General features: G+C 49.7%; 2 protein-coding genes across 7 annotated transcripts in view; both read right to left on the bottom strand.

Annotated features, from left to right (window-relative positions):
* FAM107A (family with sequence similarity 107 member A) overlaps nt 1-4,477 on the bottom strand; it is a 78,517-nt gene extending 74,040 nt beyond the window's left edge. Inside the window, exon 1 of the mRNA XM_077128848.1 lies at nt 4,323-4,477. Within this exon, the coding sequence (XP_076984963.1) occupies nt 4,323-4,385 (63 nt within the window). The 5' untranslated portion in view covers nt 4,386-4,477. The remainder of the gene's footprint in view (nt 1-4,322) is intronic.
* FAM3D (FAM3 metabolism regulating signaling molecule D) overlaps nt 4,323-18,012 on the bottom strand; it is a 37,269-nt gene continuing 23,579 nt past the window's right edge. For all 6 annotated transcript variants that reach the window (XM_077128844.1, XM_077128847.1, XM_077128843.1 and 3 more), the window contains 4 exons: nt 16,766-16,816; nt 13,286-13,370; nt 12,382-12,508; nt 4,323-4,898 (listed from right to left, as the gene is read on the bottom strand). In XM_077128844.1, coding sequence (XP_076984959.1) covers nt 4,809-4,898; nt 12,382-12,508; nt 13,286-13,370; nt 16,766-16,816 — 353 coding nt within the window. In that variant the 3' untranslated portion in view covers nt 4,323-4,808. The remainder of the gene's footprint in view (nt 4,899-12,381; nt 12,509-13,285; nt 13,371-16,765; nt 16,817-18,012) is intronic.

Genomic DNA, 18,012 nt, shown 5'->3' with positions numbered 1-18,012 from the left:
GGCTTCCTCCTTCTTCCCCTTTGACTACGTCCAGCCCCTGCCAGGGATGCTCCCTGTCCTTTTTCTCTCTGTTCCAGACATGGCTTGAGCACATCTGATTTCCTGCTGTAAGACGAGAGTCCCCAAGATAAAGGGCAATGACTAAATTGGCAGAGTCAGCCGGAGCAGTAAGAATGCCATAAGCCAACCCCAAAGATTAAACTCCCTTGGCAGCCACCCCATAATTATCCACCCGCTTGGCTTTTGGTGGGATGAATGGAGGGAAAAGGAATTGCACACATTTATTTTTGCTGTCTGTGCGGAGCCCTGCTGCATGTGTCTTCCGAGCGGCCCTGAAAGCCTGGGCGACGGAAGCCCTCGATGGGCTGAAGGTGGGGAGCCTGGCTCCTGGTGGGTTGTGAGTCTGAAAAGTGACGTCCAGACCACATGCCAGGGCGGTGGGGTGAGGGTGGGGGCCCCAACCCAGCACTGCACCTGGCACGGGGTGACTACTTGAAATCCACGCACCAGAGACCTATGAAAGGTGGCGGTGAATGGGCAAGGGACAGGTGAGACAGGCCCAGCTTTTCCCTGTCCTGCTGTGTGGCTGGGCACATTTCTTAGCCTTTCTTTTTCTTTCTGCAAAATGGGGATACACATTCTGGCCCTTCTTGACCTACAAGGTTGTCGAAGTCTCAAAGGAAGCATGACTTGCAAAGTGTGGGAGGGTTTTAAAAAGAGGAATCCAAAGTGACTCATACCCGTTCCCTCTCCATTTCTCCCAAAGCGGTGACAGTGGACGCTGAGAACACTGTCTCACAGTTTCTGAGGCAGCTTCGATGTCTTTAGAGGCATTCAGGAGGCAAAGGTGGAAGAGAGAACCATTGTTGCAGTTCAGGGTAGCATATTTGAAAATCTGTGTCTTTGGTGTAGTGGTAGAGACAGTTTGAGATTCTAACCCTTATTCTGAGGCTTTATAGCCACTTGACCTCTCTGAGCCTCATTTTCCTGATGAGTGAAAAGGAATAGCAATGCCTTTCCATGGAGGTGTGAGGATGATATGAGGTAATGCACGCAAATCTTTGAGCAGAGGGCCTGGAAAACAGAAATTCTCCATAAAAGTTAGGTGCTGCCATTGCACTGTTAATAATGCTGAAGCTAAATCCATTGGCCATTGCTAAGACCCAGGTAATTAGTTTGATGGGGGGGAAGACTTTGCCACCCTTCCATTTCTGTCTTGGGCTACCACCTACTGATGAAGCCCAGAATTACAGCTGCTGGAAAGGTCTTGCCGTGCCTCACCCACCTCACTGCCCTATTCTCACCCCTGGGGTGGGCGGCTTACGTAGGCAGGGATGGGGTGGGGGTGATGGGGTGAAACCATGGTTGACTTGCAGAGATTCCCAAAGGCTGATTTCTGAAGAAGGGGAAAATCAGTCCCCAAGTCTTGTCCATTTTGTGTCCCGAATAATCCTGGGGCCCATCCCCGTCTTTCCATCCCCAGGCTGCCCCCTGGTCCGGACCGCCACCCTCTTGGCTGACCGGCAGCCTCCTCCCTGGCCTCCCTGCCTCCACTCCCTTCCCCACACAGCAGCCAAGAGGAAGGAGGTCTTTAAAAAATGCAATCTGATCATGTTATCCCCCAGCCGAAATCTCTCAATGTGCCCCAATTGCCCCTGGGTCAACCCAAGCTCTCTTGCCTGTCTCACAAGGCCCCCCGGCTCTCACCCCTGCCCCCTCAGCCCTCGCTGCCCTGGCCCTCCCCAGGCCTCCAGCTTCCAGGTCTTGTGTGTGGCACACTGTTCCCTCCTGTCTTCGCCGGGCCAACGCCTACACATCCTCAAGGGCTCGGTGTGGATGCTGCTTCCTCCAGGATGCCTCGCCTGATCCCCTAAGGCTGGGGTAGCGGGCCAGCACACCCTACCCCACCGTGGCCCTTATCAAGACATAGTGCCTCTTTATCTGTGTCCCCCCCGAGACCACCAGCAGGGACTATGCCCGGTTTTCTTCACTGCAGTATTCCCAGTGCTGACCCAGTTCCCGACACAGCAGGTGAGAGAGAACTGCTGAGTGAGGAGCTCAACAGTTATGACGAGGGTACAAACCCAACTCTCTACAGCCATTTTCTTGGACTGTCTGTCCCATCCCAACCCTGAGCTGACCGGGGGTCCCCGTAGTGGCCACAGTGCCCTGTAAATGATGTTGAGAGTCTGCTGGGTGTGGCCACTTTGGAGAGGCTCCCTCAGTGAGGCACAGCATGGGGGTCAAGAATGCCTTCTCCTTGAGGGTTTTGGAGGTGCAAATGATGGTCACTAGGGCTCCTTTTTCTGACTCTTTTCTGGGACAATTCCTGTAGGCTGGTGGACTTGTCTCCAGCCCAGGCTCCAGGCTCAGTTCCATCTTGCTGGTCATGCTCAATGCCCACCTTAGGATGAGTCCCTAGATACCAACTTTGAGAGGATTCCTGTGAAAACGATTTATTAAGGACTGCAGAGAACAGTAAAGGAGTGGGAGCTGTGGAAGGGGAAGAACCAAGCAAAGGAGCAATTTTAGGCAAAGCCCCAATCCTAGCGTGGTCCCACGGGGAGCTCTGGAAGGAAAGTTACAGCCCAGCCTAGACATGGGAGCTAGGCTTTCACCCTCCCTCACCACCAGTCCTTCCTGGGGTGATGTGACTGCCTGCATTTCCAGTAGCCTGGCGCCAGCTCTCCAAAGCAGCGTACAGACTGGCTATTAGAAGCCAAAGCTGGGGGAGTGGTCCCGGGCAAGCACAGACACTTTCCACTCTACTGCCTTTCCTTGCTGCCCAGTCTCCAGGAGAATCTTCCCCCAATTCTCTGATTCATCAAATTGACATTTTCAGTATGTTCTTTAACAGTGATGTGCAATGCAGCTATAGGAAAATTCTCTGTGTTTTCTCATGCAGCCAGCTGGACTCCCCGAGTCCTTTCCAAATAATGGCCATGCCCAGAGCTCTCTGCCTAGCCCTGCCTTTGGCCATGAACTCACTTTAGAAGTCTTTATGGGTTCTCTTTTAATTTTATAAGTTATTCTTGCTTGTTGTAAAGAAAACCTTCCTCCAACAACACACTAATACGGAGGTGTCCGTGGTAAATTCTCAGAGTAGGTATCGGTCAGATGTTTTCCCAAGCGTTATACTGATGTGGGTGTCTGCTTATGTGGTTACATGGGGCTGCCAGGGAAACTCCCTTTTGTCCCTGAGGGTGCCCTAGGGTGCGCGCAGAGGAAGGGGGACACAGACTTAGCAGGGAAGCTGCTGGGCCCCTTCCTCTGACTCCCTTGGCCAAGCCTGCTGAAGTGAGGTGTGTCCTGCCAGGCTTTGGGCTTTGATGTTGACGTCACTGCAACTGCAGCCCATATCCCAGTCCTGCCGTGGTCCCTAGTCAAAGGCTTCCACACCGTCCTTCTCTCCACCTCCCAGATCTCAGCACACTTGCAGCCCTTCCTGACCCCACGCTTGGGAACTGTGAGCCCCCTGCCACTGATGTGCACAGGACTTCAGGTTCTGCTAATCTACTGCCCAGGGACTGGGCATGGTGGTGGGGTCTTCTGGAAGAGGCTTGAAGTTTCCCTGGTGTGCACTCTAGGAAGCCAAGCACCAATGCTTTCCAGTCCCATGACGCCCTCCTGAGGCTCTGTCTAGGGCCTGGGACCTGGGCCCCTCTGCAGAGACCCTGGGCAGGGTCTTAGCACCATAGCCCTCGGGCCTTGCCACCTCGGCATGCTCCAGGGTCCTTCCAGCGGCCAGGCTCTATATCCTCCTGGCTGAAGATGTAGCCAGGAGATTTGAAGGCAAAAGTGGTCATTTTCCCTGCAAAGGGCAGGAGAGTAGTGCTAGGAATTCACATCACCTGTCACCCATCCCAGCAGCCCATGACAAATGATGGTAGGATTTGGTGTAAAGAGCCCAGCTCCCTCCCGCTCATGGGTAAGACATATCTGAGGTGGTCGCTCTACACTAGAGGTTCACCCTTTACTGGTTGCCTTCCCTCGCCTGCGTCACTTCCCTACTCCTTTACCAGTGTTTCCTGGGGCACATCCTAAAGAAACTACCTGCGTTCGAATCGTCATCTCAGGGTCTGTTCCTGGGGAGCCCATACCAAGACAGCCAGGAGGTTTTCCCTCAAACCTACCTCACCATTTTCCTATTCTTTCCAGACTTTCTTATGGCCTGTCCCTTTTTCTACCTCTCCAGCTCTGATTTTCTCCAACTCTCCTTCAAACATCAGGACATGGCAGTATTCTCTGAGTCCTGTCCCTTAGCTTCCTCTGTTCCTGTCTGCCTCACACATCACACTGGGAACTGTGGGCTTCTCTCATACCTTGAAATCTCTGTGAAAGTGAGCTCCTTTCCAGCTGCCAAACGGTGGTCCCCAAGCTCTCATCCGCCAGTCTGAGGCTGTAGCTCAAGCAAACTGAGTCTAGATCAATTCAGTCCCAGGGAGAAGCACTACAACTCGAGTAGTCAGCAAGTTCATTCAACATCAGCAAAAATAAAATTTAATTTTGCACAAGTGTGGGCAGTCCCTCCCCGGGACTGACAGCCTGCAGCCCCTGATGGAAGGCACATCTGTGCTCTCAATAGACAAAGGACCCTCTGAGGCTGCTCACCTCCCACGGAGGACATCTCAGCTCACAGTGGGGCTTTGTCTCCAAAGAAAGAGCAGCACGCCACCGTGTGCGTGGCCATTGCACTTCAGGACGGTTGCTCCCTTCGCCGCCAACCCAGCCCGCGGCTCTCCAGGCGCTGGCTCCTAAGTCAGGCAGGTGTGTCCTCGGGCCCAGACCAAGGAAGAGCCACAGCTGCCCTAAACCATCTTCTGAGGCACGCAGCCCTCCAGCTCCAACAGCTCTGGCCATCCTTCGTATTTGTTTGTGCCTGGGTTGTTCTTTAAGAACTGGAGAGAGAGAGGAGAGAGAGAAACACCAAGATGGGGGTGGGGTGGAGGGTGCGCTGCTTGAGAAGCACAGCTGGATTTGCAATTGTGCTTTTAAGCCTAAATGCCTTCATTCACTGCATCCATCACGTTGGATATCACGATCCCATTTCACAGATGGGGACACCAAGGCTAAGAGAAGGGACGCGACTTACTTGAGGTCTCAGAGTTGAAATCATGCCCTGTGGGCCAAGGAGCCCAGGAATGGGGTGGGTGTGGGACAGTATTAGCCCCTCCCCCAAGTTCTCCATCAGCTGGGCTAGGACACCCCTAACACCAGCAATTAAAAGAAGATTCCTTAGCAATTCCTGAGGACTTGCTCTACGCCACCTAGTGTTTTAAGTCCCTTACACATTTAATCCCCACAAGGCACTGTTATCACCCCATTCTAAAGAGGGGAAACAAAGGCACAGAAAGCCGAAGTAACTGCCTATGGCCACCCAGTTGGGAAGTGGGAACCACAGTGTAACATTCATTAATACTCAGAATAAATATGTAAACAGGACAAAGTCACTTAGGATTGTGTTTAAAATCTCAGGCTGGTAGAGTCATAGCTTGGTTTGTACGAAGGAAAAAGTAAATGCTAAAATCTACCATTGGAATAATTGCAGCTGACTTGTAGGAATGAAAAAAAAAATCTGGAACTTCTGCTTTTTCTAGAACAAAGGGCACATCAGCTTTAACCGTGCCATGATCTTTGGTTCATTTCCAGTTGATGGGTCTAAGTCCGCTGATCATAAATATCAGGGGAACATGGTGCCAAGAATCTTTTGTTATGTACTTTTTATTTGCTGTCTTGGCCCAGTTTTTTTTTTTACTTAGAGAAGTTGTGGGTTTACAGAAAAATCATGCATAAAATACAGGGTTCCCCTATACCATTCTACTAGTAATACCTTGCTTTAGTGTGGTACATTTGTTGACCACATCCAAATATATAATTCAATTCTGTTAATTGTGTTCATAATGTTGTGCTACCATCACCACTTTCCATTACCAAAGCTTTTCCATCTTCCCAGCAGACCCTCCATACAGTTTAAGCTTTAACTCCCTATCCCCTACCCCAACCCCTGTAACACGTAGCCTAGATTCAGACTGTGAATTTTGCTTATTCTAACTGCATATCAATGAGATCATACAATGCTTGTCTTTTGTGTCTGACTCAACATGATGTCTTCAGGTTCATCCATGTTGTCACATGTATCATGACTTCGTTCCTTTTTACAGCTGAATAATATTCCGTTGTGTGTATATACCACACTTCATTCATTGGTTGATGGACACTTGGGTTGTTTCTGTCTTTTGGCAAATTGTGAATAATGCCATTATGAACATTGGTGTGCAAATATCCATTCAAGTCCCTGCTTTCAATTGTGTTGGGTATATACCTAGAAGAGGGATTGCTGGGTTATATGGTAATTCTGTACTTAATTTTCTAAGGAACTGCCAGATTGTCTCACGGAATATAAAATTCTTCGTCGGCAATTGTTTTCTGTCAGCAGTTTAAGTATTTCAACCCACTGCCTTCCTGCTTTCATGATTTCTGTTGAGAAATGGGCATTTGATTTAATTGTACTTCCTTGCACATAACATGCAGCTTTTTCTTTCACAGCTTTCAGAATTCTCTCCTTGTCCTTTCATTTGACTATTGACCAGTATGTGGCGGGAGTATTTCTCTCCACATTTATCTTCTTTGGTGCTCTTGGAGATTCTTGGATGTGCATATTCACATCTTTTCCTAAGCTTGGGAAGTTTTCTTTGACTATCATTTCTCTGAATGTCCCTTCTGCACCTCTTCTCCTTCTGGGACTCCTATATTGCATATATTGGTATGCTTTATGGGGTCCCAAAGTTCTCTTTTGGCTATCTTCACTTCTTATAATTGTTTTTTCTTTCTGCTTGTGATGGTTTGAAAGGCAGCCAATTCAGCATGTAGGTTGGGAGCTTGATTGGATTATTTCTGCAGAGATCGTTTACCAGAATCCTTTAAAAGAGGAAACATTTTGAGAAAGAGCCAAAGAGCCCACACAGCCAGAGACCTTTGGAGATGGAGAAGGAAAACGCCCTAACAGATGTCACCATGTTTGCCATGTGCTTTCCAGGTGAGAGTGAAACCCTGAACTTCATCAGCCTTTCTTGAGTGAAGGTGACCTCTTGTTGGTTCCTTAATTTGGACATTTTCATGGCCTTAGAACTGTAAAACTTGCACTTAATAAATTCCCCTTTTTAAAAAGCTGTTCTGTTTCTGGAATATTGCATTCCAGCAGCTAGCAAACTAGAACACTCCTCCTCGTCCGGGCTCATTTCAATTGTCTTTGTTTTCGAGTTCACTGATTCCTCTGCCTGTTACAATCTGCTACCGAACACCTCCTGGGATTTTTTTTCATTTCAGTAATTGTGGTTGTCAACTCCAGTAGTTCTGTTTGGTTCCTTTAAAAAGTTTCTCTTTATTGAGATTCTCTTATTGTGTATTCATTGTTTTCCTGGTATCTTTTAGCTTTTTTTCTGCATTTTCTGTCATCTCCTTGAGCATACTGAAAATCATTTTGTAAAAATCTTTGTCCCATATGTCCAGTCTGGTCTTCTTCATTGATGTTTTCTGAATTTTTATCCTCTTCCTAAGGATAGGCCATCACTTCCTTTATCTGTCTTGTAATCTTTTGGTGCACACTGTATATTTTAACATTTTAAAATGTTGTCTCTGGGATTTCATTCCCTTAGACCAGCTAGTGATATGACAGAGGTTTTCTTGAGTGTCAGGCGCTAAGAAAACCAAGCAAACCTAAGAAAAGACACCTTTTACAGTCTCTGCAAACTGGGCTTGCCTTGGCTGGTGCTTTCTGTCCGAGGTCAGCCCTCCTCTCAGGACGCTCAGGCCAAGGCAGATGCACAGTGCAGGCACCTCCCCATCTGGTCCTCCCCAGGGCCAGACCACCAGGTCCTGGTCTCGTGCTTCCTAGAGGCCTTAGGCGCTCCCGTTTACAGGAATTTGGACGCTCCTTCTACATTGCAGGAAACAGACCTTCTCCCCTTCCAGGGTGTTCTCTGCAGGACTTAAAGCAGGTAAGCCTTTCCTGGAGGTCGTCTGACTCAACTGCTTCTTACTCCTCTGACTCAATTGCTTCTTACTCCATTTTGTGGTCTCAAACTGCTTTTGCCTGTAGGGCAAATTCTGGGAGAGGGTACAGGCTGGAGAGTCTGTCTTTTCCAGCCAAAACAAGGCCAGGGGCCTACTGAGGGAGTGTCAAGCTGGGGAGGGGGTGACGGAGGGGCAGGAAAGGTGCCAGGAGCAAGCGCAGCCCTTCAACTGATCTCTGCAGCTCTGAGGAGGTGCACGGTCTTGAAGTCCCCTCCGCAGCCTTTGTCGGGGCAGAGCGGGGGTGGAGTGGAAACTACAGCTGCCCTCAGAGACAGGTCCCCGGTGCTCTGAAGTAGCTAATCTAAAGCAGCGCCCAGTGTCAGACCGTCTACCCTGGGCCTTGGGGAACTGGTTTTCATGTACCACTCTGGCACCAACAAGCTGCACCGACACCTTACTGCTGCCTGCCACGAGGCTGGGTGGTAGGCGAAGGTTTCCACTGCACAGACTGCAATTCGGTGGCATTTACTCCAATATACCAGACTTCCTCCCACTCTTCCTCGGATGTGGCACAGTGTTCTACTAGACTTTAGAGTTTTGAAACTGTTGATTCAGACAGTTCCTGTCTGGTTAACAGCAGTTCTGGTGGAGGGACTGATTCCTGGAGCTTCCTACGCTGCCATCTTCCCACCAATATGGCTTGGCCCAATTGTTATGGATCTGGAATCTACTCTCCCCGGAAGAACAGGGTTCACTCTGCCAGTGGAGGGTAAGCCTTGCTTCTTAACAGATCCTGTCCTAGGCACCTCCTGTGGGGTCACTCCGGAGCCCCCCATCCTTATCTCCCTTATTTCCCCAGAGAGAGAGAGAGTCCTCTCACTTCCTCCACTAAACAGCCCACAATGTACTATTCTATTTTTTTAAGAAGTAATCTCTCATTACTCTTTAGTTTCTCAGATGTGGCCTCTCTCTAAGCCCAACTCTGCAAGAAAAATCATTACCCTCCCCTGTACATGGGACGTGACATCCAGGAGTGATAGTCTCCCTGGCACAAGGGATGTGACTCCCAGGGATGGGCATGGCTGTGGCACTGTTGGATCTATAATGCCATCCTGACCAAAAGGGGGGAAAAAATGTAACAAATTAAGGTGTCAATGACTGTGTTAGCTTGGAAGGTACCAGAATGTGATATACTGGAAATGGAATGGATTTTAAAAAGGGGAACTTAATAAGTTACAAGTTTACAGTTCTAAACCTATGAAAATGTCCAAACTAAGGCATCCAGGGAAAGACAGCTTAATTTCAAGAAAGGTCGATGGGTCAGGAACACCTCTGAATGTTGGGTAGTCACTTGGCTGGCATCTGCTGGCCCTTTGCTCCTGGGCTCCGTTGCTTTCGCTCTCTGTTCCTGTGGGGGTTCCTCATATTGGTTCTCCAGGGTTAGCTTTCATCTCTTGGCTTCCCTTGGCTCTCTCCAGGTTCTGGCTTGGTTATAACTCATGGCAATGTCTGCTGGGCTCCAAGCATCTCCAAACATCCCTGTCTCTGTTCTCCAAGTGTCAGCATCTGTGTCAGCTCTGCTCTGAAGTTTCTGTTGACGCTGTTGTTTCTGAGGTTTCTCCTAAATGTTTCCTCTTTTAAAGGACTCCAGTAAACTAATCAAGACCCACCCTGAATGGTCAGAGTGACATCTCCATCTAATCAAAAGATCACACCCACAATGGGGCACACCACATCTCTGTGGAGATAATCTAATCAAAAGATTCCAACATACAGTATTTAACCAGGATTAAAAGCAATGGCTGCTCCCACAAGATTGGATCAGGATTAAAACATGGCTTTTCTGGGGTACATGATATTTTCAAATGGGCACAGTAGCTAAGACAGTTCAAGTAGAGTCAAGAGGCTATTCTGGAGGCTACTCTTATGCAAACTTCAGCTAGATACTGCTAATTGCCAGGGTCTGCCAAACCCCACCCAACATTACTCCTGCTAACCCTAAGAACACCTAGAGCTCCAGCTGAGATTCTACAAGTTTCACACACTAAATTCACTTTCCAGAAACCTATAACCTCCTGATGGTTTCTACGCTAGATAAGTTCTGAAACTCAGAGGGGCCAGCCTGTCCAAGAACATCAACTACTTCCATCCCCCTATCATATACTGTTGATACCCCTTTTCAACATGGAAAAGTTAGAATAGGCATAGCCCAAATATCCCTAAATATGGGGAGAAGAATCAAAGGAGAAAGAGAAGTTATAACTGAGAAGACAGGATTTAACAAATGAGTTCAACTGTGGAATCATTATATTGATATTTCTTTCAGTCTCCAGTGTCTGGAGCAGCTAGAAGGAAAAATCTGAAAGTGTGGAGCTGTAACCCATACCAAACTCTGAAATCTGTTCTATAATTACTTGTTACAATGTACTTGAAAATGTATTGCCTTTTTGTATATATGTTATATTTCACAATAAAAACTGTTAAAAAAGTAATCTATAATTACTTGAATATATTTTTGTAAAAACATGTACAAACAAAACAAACCAAACCAAAATTTTGCAGACAAGGTGAAAGCTCTTCCACCCACCTCCCTGACCCCCTCCCTGGAGCTCAGCTATGGTTTCCTGAATCTGTCCCTTCTCTGCCTTCCCACTGCCCCTTCCCAGTTCAGGTTGCTGTGTGACTCCCCTTGTGACTGCACCGACCTCCCTTCTGCCTCCTGCCTCATTCCCCTTCCACGCTCAGCCAGGGAGGCCACTCTACAAGTACGAAGACAAAATCTTTGTAGTGACCTGGGTTAGAAAAGCATCGGCATCACTGAGTCATTTCTGAGACCTGAGCAAGTTGATTAAAACCTCTCCAAGTCTCCTCGTACTTCATCTGTTCCTCATCTGTACAGCGGGGTAACAATCACACCTACTGCACTGCGTTGTATAGGAGCCTGCACGTAAGTTGCTCAGCATGAGCCTGCGCAGAGCAAGTGCTTGCTGAGTGTTGGTCTTTCTCCTGATCCATCGGCTCTTGTCACCACTGACGCCCCCGCTGGCTCCCCACTGCCTTTAGGACAGCGCCCCCTAGCGCCCCTCAGGGGCATTGCATTTCAGGAGCGTCGGCCTCAACTCCTGTCTTGGGACCTGGCAGAGCTAGAATGTTCCTTCCAGCAGAGATCAGGCAGGCCTGGCCGGTCCCTCCAGGTTTCAGAATTGCTCTGGCTGGTGATGCACAGGTGGGGGTGCCCTTGACAAGGCAGAAGGCACAGTGCTTCCCTGGGGCCCCCACCCTCTGTAGGCTCCCTCCCTCCTCCTGTGGGCACTGCTCAAACCCACATCGGGGTGCCTCCCAGATCCTTCTGCCCAGGGTCACCCCTAGTAGTGCCTGTGGGACCCTGTGGGCATTAAACATGTCCCTCCCAAAAGGCCTGTGCAGGTCCCAACCCCTGGTCCCACGGGGGTGAACCCATCTGTAAATAGGACCTTCGAAGACGTTATTAGCTAAGGTACCCAAGTGAATAAGGGTGGGAATGCCTATAAATAAGGCTGAAGTCCTTATAAGCATATGAAATGGGACAGAGACAAAGAAGCCACAGGGAGCAGCTGGAAGCTGGAAATCGACGGAACCCAGAAGAGAAAGGAGAAGACGCTGCCATGTGCGTCGGCATGTGACGGAGAAGCCAAGGGCTGAGGATGGCCAGCAGCCAGCCCCGGAATGCCGTCGCCTTCGGGGAGAAAGTATCGCCTTGTTAACACCTCGGTTTTGGACTTCTAGCCTTAAAATAATGAGCCAATAAATTCCCATCGTTTAAGCCAGCCCCATTGTACAGTATTTGTTTTCACGGCTGGAAAACTAAAACAGGACCCATATCACAGCCCTGCCTTGACCCTTCCACACACCCAGGTGAGCTTTCCCAGTGTCCACCGGGAGCTTCAAGGTGGCTCGGGGCTTACCGGGTCCAAACCCTTCTCTTCATGGGTGAGGGACTGAGGCCTGAGGGCAGACGGAGCCTGGCTAAGGTTCAGCTCCTGCTCTGGGCGCCCCCTTCCCCTACCGCACAGACGGCATCTCTCAATTCCTTTCTCTTTCTTCCATGCCTCATTTGCCCTTCATCCTGCTTTACTCCTTTTTCGGTACCTAGCTACATATCTGTGCATTTATATATGATCCACCTCCTACCAAAATGGCCAGGGCAGCTTCCCAAATTGGCTGGGATCACCCAGTGGGTGGCTCTCTGCACACCTCCCCGCGTGGACAGTGCTTCCAGGAGGAAGGCCTGTGGGAGCCGGTGTCCTTCCCTCCCCAGCCTACTCTTTGTCCATCCACCCCAAGCACCACCACCCCCTTCACTGGGGCTGCAAGGCGGCTAGGACCCACCTGCTCAAAGGGGCTTTTACTCTTGAGGTCTCGGGCCCCTAAGAAGACCCAGCTGTCCCGGAATCCAAGTTGCACAGCGTAGGAACTCCCCAAGTTAGAGAAGAGCATCCTGCTTTCAGCATTCATTCTGCAGAGGGCCAGAGCAGACAGCAAGCTCGTGGTGAGGGCTCGAAGGACAGCCGGGTGGCGGCACGGGACACGGCAGGGCTCTCCGGCTTCTGGGACCCGAGGACTCAGGGACCCCATAGGACGAGGCACACCCCACACCCGGGAGCAGTGGGCCCGACGTGTCCCGAGACTTCATCCCCAAAAGGGGACTTGGATGGGGCTGGAGAGGTGGTAAATGTTTTTTTTTTTCCCTTCTGATTACAAACATAATACGTGCTCATTTGGAAAACATGGGAAACCACACAGAAATAACTGAAATATACACAAAGTCTCACCCCCTTGACGTAGTCATTGTAAATATTTACAATTGATTTCCTTCATGTCTTTTTCCTTGCTCAGTGGGACTATCCCCAATGATTTGAGACTTTGCTTTTTTCACTTAGCACTATAGGATGCGTACTTTTCCATGTCCTTAAATACCTTCTATTTCATCATTTCTGATGTAGCATAATTTATGTATATATAATAATATATCTTATACCATAATATATCATAGTATAAAATATGTCATAATTTATATAAGCAGTCAGTTATTGCTGAGCAGGGATGCTGTTGCCAGTTTTTCTCTAAGGCAGTACGGAACACTTCGAGTACCCCTTTGTGAACTTGTCTGATCATTTCCTTGGGAGAGAGTTCCAGAGGATGGAGCTGGCGGGAGCGCAGCAAAGTGGAGGCAGAGTTTGCAGGCGTGCAGCTGAGTTGGCCCACGGCCCGGCAGCCGGAATTCCCCACTTACCTGGTCCCTGGGTCATCATAGGAGGCCACCAGCACCAGCGTGCTCCCTGGAATCTCCTTAAGGAATTTCACCAGGAGATTAACATCTGGGGGAGGAAGAAAAATGAGGTGCTGGTCATTCAGGGAAATGACGCTGGTCAATCTCTTCTCCTTTGCTTAGTGATCCAGGAGCGGCCTGGGGGAGGCTGACAGCTCTGGGGGAGGCTCAGAACTGCCTGTGCTGACTCTGTATTTAATTTTTTTTTTTTTGTATGCTGTACAGTGGGGGTTATAGGTCATTCTTCCTTCCATGTGAATACCCCGTTATGGCAACACCATTTGCTGTAATTTTCTTAAATTTATTTTTGAGTGCATGGGCTGGGAATCGAAGCCAGGTCTCCTGCATGGCAGGCAAGAATTGTCCCACGGACCTGTGTGCTGACTTTAGAGGGTTCACGCTCACGGCCTGTGATGACTTGGATCACTGCGGGAGAAAGTTAGTCTCCTTCATCTCTCCTGCTTCCACCGAGGAGCAAGCCCTGATTGGTGCTATTGTATCTTTAACACCTCCTTAAATCTGCTAATCTCTATTTAACAGAGAGCAGGCCATGGGCTCAGCACCTGGGGTGGATGGGCGTAAACGTCTAGATTGCTTTAAAGATACTGATTTGTTTTTCCATGTTAATTTTTATGGTCACCCCTGCATATCAAGCAATAATGGCTTCCTACTTAGGGGAGTGATACATTTAGGTCAAAAAAATAAAGTGAATTTATTTAAAAAAGACTAATGCAGCCATAACTTGTGAAGGGGTTTTGAATGAATGAAGTATGGGTAAGACAGGATTAACGGTTGAAACGTGGGCCATGTCTGTAAAAGGAGGATGATGAATAGCCCTACCCACATTTTTGTAAAGAATGAACGTGTCGATGCCTCAGCAGACAGTGAGTGACTTATAGTGGAATTACTGTTATTAGCAGGATCAGCCACATAACTTGCAGTGCCCAGCACAAAATGAAAATGGGGGACTTTGTTAAACAATTCTTAAGCATGACAAGATAGCAGCGGCAGACTATTCACCGGAGCATGTGCGGTTCACAGGCTGCAGTCTGAGGAGGTGCCCTGGGGGCTGGCATTCCCGAGGGGCTCCCTTGCACCCAGGGGAAGGCTTGACTTCCACCGCTCAGTTCCAAGCAGTCCCCACAGGGAGCTCTTAAAGAGCCATTATCTTGTTTGAGTTGTTCACCGATACTAAGATCTGGCTCTTTTCTGGGAAGGACAGTGGCTATTTTGAAAAAATAAATCGTTCCTTCTGTTAATTATCACTGCACTTCACAAAGTCATTTTCCTTTTTTGTCTCCTATGAGAAGGGGTAACTTGTTCTCAAAATGCTTCTGTTACTGGTCTCGCATTAATCAGGGCTACACCCAAGTGCCTATAAAGCATTTAAAAGCGTAGTTTCATCTTTTCACCCCTCTTCGTGCTGATAGATGACCCCATGTGAATGGAGTGAGGGAAAGAGGGGAGGGAAGGGAGACTAAGTGAGCTTTCCCTGGCCCCTGTGCCAGCCAAGATGGGCCCCTGTCCACCAACAAACTATTGCAAAGCATCATTTGATTTTCACATCAGTCTTATGACGCGGACATTATAATTACATTTTAGAGATGAGTAAACCCGAGGCTCCAGACGCGCTGCCTGCCACTGGTCAAGCAGCCTCAAGCCTCTGACTCCAGAGGCTGGTCCTTTCCGTGAACCTTGCTCCAGGTCCCCTCTAACATCTGAAGCCCCAGGCCAGAGAACAAAATGATCTCTGGCCCTCAACCTGTGGCCCAACTCCCTTCCCTTCTCATCCTTACCCCCAGCACCAGGAGGGGCCTCGCACGACTACACCTGGGCACCCAAGTCTGCTGGTGCAAGCTCCATCCGTGCTGACCTCCCATCCCACAGCAGCTGCCCCCACCCCCGGCCACCCCTCGGTACAGGGGTGTGTCTACTGGGTCCAGGTCCTACCCTCCTGGCCCTGCAGCCTCCTCACCCACGAGAAGGCCCAGGAGAGCGGCCCAGCTCCATCTCGGGGCGGGACTGCACAGCACTGTCCCAAACAGCCCCCAGGGTGGCTTCCGGACAGCAGTTTCCCAGTTCCCACATTTCAGCCCCCTCCTTTCTTTCTGCTCTCTGCTGCCTGGTGACTCTTTCCCTTACTGGGCTCACACATTTAGGGGGATGCAGGCAAGGTGGGTTTTCCTTGAGGGGTGGAGGCAAAGAAGGGGAAAATCAGGAGAGAGGAAATCTAGCCACTCGGCAGCAGCACTGCTTTCTTTGCACATTGTGGGGTGCTTCCTGGGGTCTGCAGCCATGACTGCTCTGCACCCCATGAGGACTGAGCCCAGAGCTGGCCTTGTGGTTTCAGGGAGATGGGAGAAACTGAGCCCAGCTGAGCTCCAAGAGGGGGGCAGGTGCTTAGTTTATCTGTCCCACTGGAAACCAGTCTCTGTAGGGCCCAGATATCTGTCTGCTTGCAAAGTGCCGAGGAAACTGCCAGCTGCTCTGCTGTTTCTTCCCTCCTTGTCAAGGCTCCTTGGTCTGAGGGAGGCTGGGCTGCCAGGTGGATGCTGGGAGTGGCATACTGGGCTGGGGCCGAAAGATGTGGGGAGTGTTGGCTGGCGAGGAAGCTGCTGGGGGCTTAGGTGTCTGCAACTCCAGCCCAGGTTAGTCGGTGCCCTGTTCTGCCAGGCTGTGCTAAGGGCAAGGAGGACAGCACCTTTCAAAGAGGCAGTTGTCTGTGCAGAGAAAAAGAGGAAAAGAAACCTGCAGAAAAATGCAGAGAGCTTGAAGCCTCAGAGCTGTCCTTTCTGGGCCTTGGGAGAGCTTGTCCTCTCCTTGGGTCCACTAGACACCCTGAGACCTTAAAATAAAATACTCTCTACCTATCTGAGCTTGCGTGGGTGAAGAGGACAGGATGCTCTTGCCCTTGGCAGTAGGATGCACACATGCCTAACCTCCAACTGCCAGCACCCATGCATCTGCTTGTGGCTCTGTCTGGCCTCAGGACCCCACTTTGCCACCTCTAGGCAGGCCCGAGGTGCTAGGAAGGGCCTAGGAATTAGGGGCATGAACAGCCCCGCTTCCTTGCCCTGGTGGGAGGTGGGGTGGGTGGGGTAGCTCTGAGGTGTATATTCAAAGGTGGCCCCCGGAGTTTCCCAGCAGGACTGAGCCCCAGTTGCCTGCAGTGTTAAGTGGCGAATCACACGCACCTCACCTGCTGCATTCCTCCCCCTGCCTCATAGCCCTGCTCCCATTTGGGTGTTTCCTGAGGTCACTTTGGAAATAAACCCTTGCCTTTGGATCCTGCGCTCACGATGTGCAGTCAGCAGGCATTTCCAAGGCAGTGGGTGGCCCTCAGCCCTCACACTGCCGCTTTCTGGTTGCCTCCACCTCCTCGGGCTCCCTCAGCCAGGAAGGAGCTCAGCCCACCCCATGTTCAGTGCCAAAAAAAGTGCCTACCTCCAGAGTACATATCGAAGGAGCTGTGTCTCAGCACGGTTCCACTGGATGCTAGGGGTTGGAGAAAGGAAAACGATTAGTTCTGGTAACTTGTGCCTTTCTGTCTGTCATTTTACTGAAAATGACTACGCTTTGGGCTTCAGATCCAAAGACGAAAGATATAATCAGAACAGAAAGTATGCGGTCCTGTAGAAAGCAGGCAGGACTAAAGTAGGTGGCCAGTAACTGTTGGGCTGGTTCAGAGAACAGTGTTCAAGGGACTCGAGCCGAACAGGACCAAAATGATCCGGGTCTGTGCACTGCTCTGCCACTTCCTGACGTATGACTTAACATTTTAACCTCAATTTTGCATGTACCCAATGGGTTGTGGATATTAAATGAGATGTGTTTGAAATATTTAATAAGAGTGTGAGATCAATTTTAGCTGCAAGATAATACTACAAATAATGACAATCATCATCATTATTCCCACTTAGATGCTAAATCTGTAAACCGAGACTCAAACTCTTGAGGGCAAAGAGATTTGGTGTGGGCTGGAGTTATTCACTTCCCCAGTCCAGTCTTCTGAACTGCACGTGTGGATTTTGCCAGGTAAAGAAGCAAAGGGTCTAAGTTCTCCAGGGACGGGGTGTTCGCGAGGGAAAGTTGCAGTTCTTCAGTGTGGCCACAAGATGGGGGTGTTGCAGAGGGGATGGCAGATCAACATTCAGGCAGCAGTCGGTGGATTTCTGATGAGGGTGTGGACTGGGTCCTGGGTAGAGGCGGACTGAGCTCTCGGGAACCTCAGGGGCATTGCAGCTCTCTAGTAGAGCGGAGTAGGCTCATATTGCAGCCCCTCCTGCATCCTTGGAGTCATACAGTGTCCAAGCTCTCAGGGCTTTCACCCGAGGCCCTTGGAAGAGGTGGTGGCTTCTAGAAATCCCTCCAACTGCTTTTGTGATTATGTGCATTTGTGGTTGTTTTGGAAAGGAGGGGGTGGGGTGGGGATGGGGAGCATGATTGGAACAGTTTCTCAAAGGAATTTCTGCGGGACCTAAAGGTTAAGAACCATCAATAATAGCCCAAGTTAAGGCTCTTGGAGGAAGCAGCCAAGGGCAAGGTCACACAGCTGGTTACCATCCAGATGGAATCTAAGGGGAAAAAACACTCAGATTTTACAGTTTTCTCACTCATTAGCAGTGCTTTTGTTCTTATGGCTCTTGACACAGATGGGGACCCTGAGGCACCAAGAGTGGTTTGCCTTACTT

This window comes from Tamandua tetradactyla, chromosome 15 (assembly GCF_023851605.1).
Source record: "Tamandua tetradactyla isolate mTamTet1 chromosome 15, mTamTet1.pri, whole genome shotgun sequence".
Lineage (NCBI taxonomy): Eukaryota > Metazoa > Chordata > Mammalia > Pilosa > Myrmecophagidae > Tamandua > Tamandua tetradactyla.
Note: the sequence above shows the minus strand (reverse complement) of the source record. Positions and strands in the feature narration are given on the sequence as shown.